Source organism: Mastomys coucha, unplaced genomic scaffold, assembly GCF_008632895.1.
Source record: "Mastomys coucha isolate ucsf_1 unplaced genomic scaffold, UCSF_Mcou_1 pScaffold13, whole genome shotgun sequence".
In the NCBI taxonomy this organism is placed as follows: Eukaryota; Metazoa; Chordata; class Mammalia; order Rodentia; family Muridae; genus Mastomys; species Mastomys coucha.
In genome coordinates this window covers 16,607,137-16,611,230 of record NW_022196895.1, presented here as the reverse complement: position 1 = coordinate 16,611,230, position 4,094 = coordinate 16,607,137, and the positions used below count along the sequence as shown (strand labels likewise).

At 36.0% G+C, this 4,094-nt stretch overlaps 1 protein-coding gene across 1 annotated transcript in view; it reads right to left on the bottom strand.

The window, feature by feature from the left end:
- The window catches only part of LOC116087555 (desmoglein-1-alpha-like), a 2,509-nt gene extending 1,178 nt beyond the window's left edge, over positions 1-1,331 (bottom strand). The window contains exons 1-2 of the mRNA XM_031366270.1: positions 1,043-1,331; positions 595-734 (exon numbers count right to left, since the gene is read on the bottom strand). Coding sequence (XP_031222130.1) covers positions 595-734; positions 1,043-1,284 — 382 coding nt within the window. The 5' untranslated portion in view covers positions 1,285-1,331. The remainder of the gene's footprint in view (positions 1-594; positions 735-1,042) is intronic.
- Positions 1,332-4,094: the final 2,763 nt, after the last annotated feature.

The window sequence follows — 4,094 nt, the reverse complement described above, 5'->3', positions numbered from 1 at the left end:
GGAGATGTGCAACAGACATAGTTCAAAGTCTGGTTATCTGACCTTACAGGTCATTCAATGATGTTCATGCTGTTTTTACATGTCTTTCTATTTCCTTTCCTTTCCTTTCCTTTCCTTTCCTTTCCTTTCCTTTCCTTTCCTTTCCTTTCCTTTCCTTTCCTTTCCTTTCCTTTTTTTCTTTTGTTTCTTTTCCTTTTCTGTTTGTTTCTTTTCTTTTCTTTTTTCTCTTTTTTCAATATCTGCATATATTGTTATTCCCCCATTTTGCAGAAGACTGGGTTGTAGATGCACAAGGTGGCTTCCCTAGGATCCAATAAGCAGTAAATGGTGGGACAGAACAGATTCAGTATACAGTGCTCAGTGCAACAGGACAACTTCTATTGAAAAGGAGCTTCTCAAATTCACTTGTATTCTGATCACAGCCCCCACCTCCTCTCTTCCCTGTGTTACCCTTACAAATCCCTTCCCATATTGCCTCTTCCCTTTTCCTCACAGGGAGCCTGAAAAGAGGATTTATATTTTTTACAATAAAGCTTTAAATTGTCTTAGAATATGCATACTTGGCTTCCTCTGGAAGTTAGATTGATTTCTTACCATCTATTGATAGCACTGTTCCTTCATATGTCCCTTTAAGCCTTTTGTATTGTTCCAAAGTAACTCTGTTTCTTAAAGTTAGTATGCCTGTTCTTGAGTCAACAGCCAGAAGGTTCTCTGGGTTATTTCCCATCACATATCTGTATTGAAAAGAATACAATAGAAATTAAAGCTCTCTTTCAAATTGAGACGTTGTAAAATTATGTTTGTAAGGTTAGTATATAAAATAATGGGTTTCTTGTCTTTTCATGTGTCTGTCATATGTATATGACATTTTGTCAAATATACTTTGTGCTCAGTCATTCTCTTTCCCTCCCCCCCACCCCATGCTGCCTGGCCCTCCTGTCTGGTTCCCTTCCTTCCCCCAAACATTCTTGCTTTCATTCTTCCCTCTCCCTTCTCATGATCTCCTAAGGTTAACATTTTAGTTGGAAAATGGCATTCTTACCTAACATTTGTGGAATCTCGACCCGTGTCCAGGTCTGTAGCTGCAAACTTTCCCACGTTGTAATTTGCTTCCATATTACCGGTTATTTCAAACGTCTTTGAACCTGGTCGGAACACGGAGCCCTCTACCACATTTAACACAGTCACAGTGATCATAGTTGCTGTGAGTTTATATTGAGAAAGAATTGACTGGTGGAACTCAGCTACATTTCGAACACCAATACTAAGCTGTAAATTCTTCATGGCTTCATAATCTAGGGGCTAGTAAACACAGAGATGATTAATTATCATGTAAGAAAACCGTTCAGAGGACAGAGAAAGCCTTTGAGACCACTCAAAGTCATTTATAATGTTCTTGTTTCAGTTATGTGATTGAACACAAATACACTTGATTACCCAGTCTAGTCTTACTTGCTGGGTACTACTAAGTTCAAGGTAGACACATGTAAGCATAGTAAGGGGGAGAAAAGCTAGTTGTTCTGGATCTTTTGAAGAAAAGGTTGAAAGCTTTTGGGGACATGGGTTCTAATTACTCACCAAACCAGTTAATTGCTTAAATTCATCATATGCTTCGATTAATATATTTGCAATTCAAAGACAATTTATGTTACTTAACACTACTTAATGTTTCTGGCACAGTAACTTTTTTTATAACAAAATAATAGTGAAATAATCTAGAGATTTAACTAAAGTTATCCCTGAGTAAGCATTTAAAGTACTTCAGTGTGATGTCAATGTTATAATACAAGCATACATAATATATATATATGTACATATATAAAATTCTTATTTCAAAATATGTTCTCAAATTATTTTATACTATAATCAAGTTGTAAGTTTTCGCATAGAAGCTAGTATTGAACTTCACACCTTGTAGAATTTATCAGATAGCTGATGTGTTCCCTATGGGCCAAATATATCTTTTTTCAATTTTTATGAATATTTTAAGTACAAATATTCATACAGTGAGCTCTTCTGATCATCTAAAGTTCTGGGATTATAGAATTAGCTTTCTTTGAAACATTAAACACCAGTTTTAGCATAGATATATGAGTATAGATGACATATATGTATACTCAGTATATATATAATCATATTTCTTTTCCATAATCACAATAAAGGATTTGATGTCATGGAGGAATATCCTAGGTTTAGGTAGAGCTATTAAGAACAGATACGTTGAATAATTTTTAGAGTAACATAAAATTGAGAGTAAGTAGATTTAGGATCAATTAGCCTAACATCCAAGTTTAGTTAGCACCAGAAAAACAATAAATTTATTAGAGAAGGAAACCTAAGTTTAAATGAGTGTGTCATTTACTAGCAATAAAAAGTAGGACAGGATGCATGCTTTCTGAGCCTCCATCTCTTGGTCTACAATGTAGATTTGATATAACCTAATTTGCAAGGGGTGCTGGAGGGGCTGACCAAAAGCTTCTGGAAACTGTTTCAAGCAAATAGAAGCAACAGTTTCAGTGAATCAAGTTGTAAGAGACATGGGAGGCATAATAAGACCACACTTCCTTAAGGGGCTGAGTCTACTGGAGATCTGCTTCATAAGCTTATTCTGAAAGGCAGTCTGCAGAAGATTGAGGATAAGTCTAGAGAGACCAGAGTGAAGGAGCTAGGGGAACCCTGAGTCTACACTAAGAGGCAGAGTCCCCAGGGAATGGAGGGGCCCCACAGGAGGGATGAAAGATAGAGGCAGAGGAAGAGGGATTGCATTGTGTCCTGAATGATTCATATTGTGTGCATCACATACAACCGTCAACAATTGTTGTAGATGTAAGCAAGTGGAAAACCTCATTCTCAGCTTCTCCTGAGTCATATTTCTATCTTAAATTGCAGAGAACCTCTTACTGAATGGAAATGTGGTAAACAGTGGATACAGGGGGAACCAAAGTAAGCCTTGGCCAACAGCCACAATGAAATGAGAATATGAAGATTCTAGAATTCTATTATTGTCACAGTTTACTTCCATAAAAGCACACTGTCAGAATTACAATGAGTTAATTTTATCATCCTGGGGGCAGTATCAACTTTTAGTTTATATGATAACTAGTCCTAAAGCAAAATATTAGCATTCCAATGCTGGTGTGGGGACATTTTAAAAATCAAGTTTTAAGAATAATTTTTAATTATTGATTTTGTTGAAGAAATGGTTTAATGACTTAGAGCACATAATGATCTTGAAGAAGACCACAGCTCAGTTCCTAGGACAGCTCTGGGTAGCTCATAACAGCACATTAATTTCAGTTTGAGGGGGTCTTCTACCTATGGCCTCCAAGGCCAACACTCAAGTGCACATGCTCCTACATGAATACAGAAACACATACATGTAATTAAAAGTGATGATATAGATCTTTAAATAGATGTAAACAAAACCTTAACTGTGAATATTAATCATATTTTGTTGTTTGAAACCCTCTTACATAAAAATGCTTTCCCCAAACCTGATGTTTGGAAAGAATTGCATTGATAAAATGAGTTTCAAGATGAACAACAACAATATGAACTAACTAGTACCCTCAGAGCTCCTAGGGACTCAACCACCAACCAAGGAGTATACATGGTAGGACTCATTGTTCTGGCAGCATGTGTATAGAAGAGGATAGCAAAATTAATCATCAATGGGAGGAGAGGAACTTGGTCCTGTGAAGGTTCTGTGCCTCAGTGCAGGGGAATGACAGGGCCAATAAGTGGGAGAGGGTGGGGTGTCAAGCATGGGAAGGGGGAAGACAACGGGGGTTTGTTCTTGTTTTTGTTTGTTTATTTGTTTGTTCCTGGGAGGGGAAATTGGGAAAAGAAAAATCATATGACATGTAAATAAAGAAAATATCTAATAAAAAAAAAGAAAAAAAGAGGTTTTTAATGTTTGTTTTCCTGAGATTATATAATGCTTTTAATGTTTGTTTTCCTGAGATTATATAAGCATCTGCATTCATATTAAAGTTTTTGTATTTTACATAATCTTAAAGCACAATTGTTTTTGTTATTTCATAGACTTGTTTATAAAATGCTAATATCATTTTAACTCAATGTTGTGAAATAGA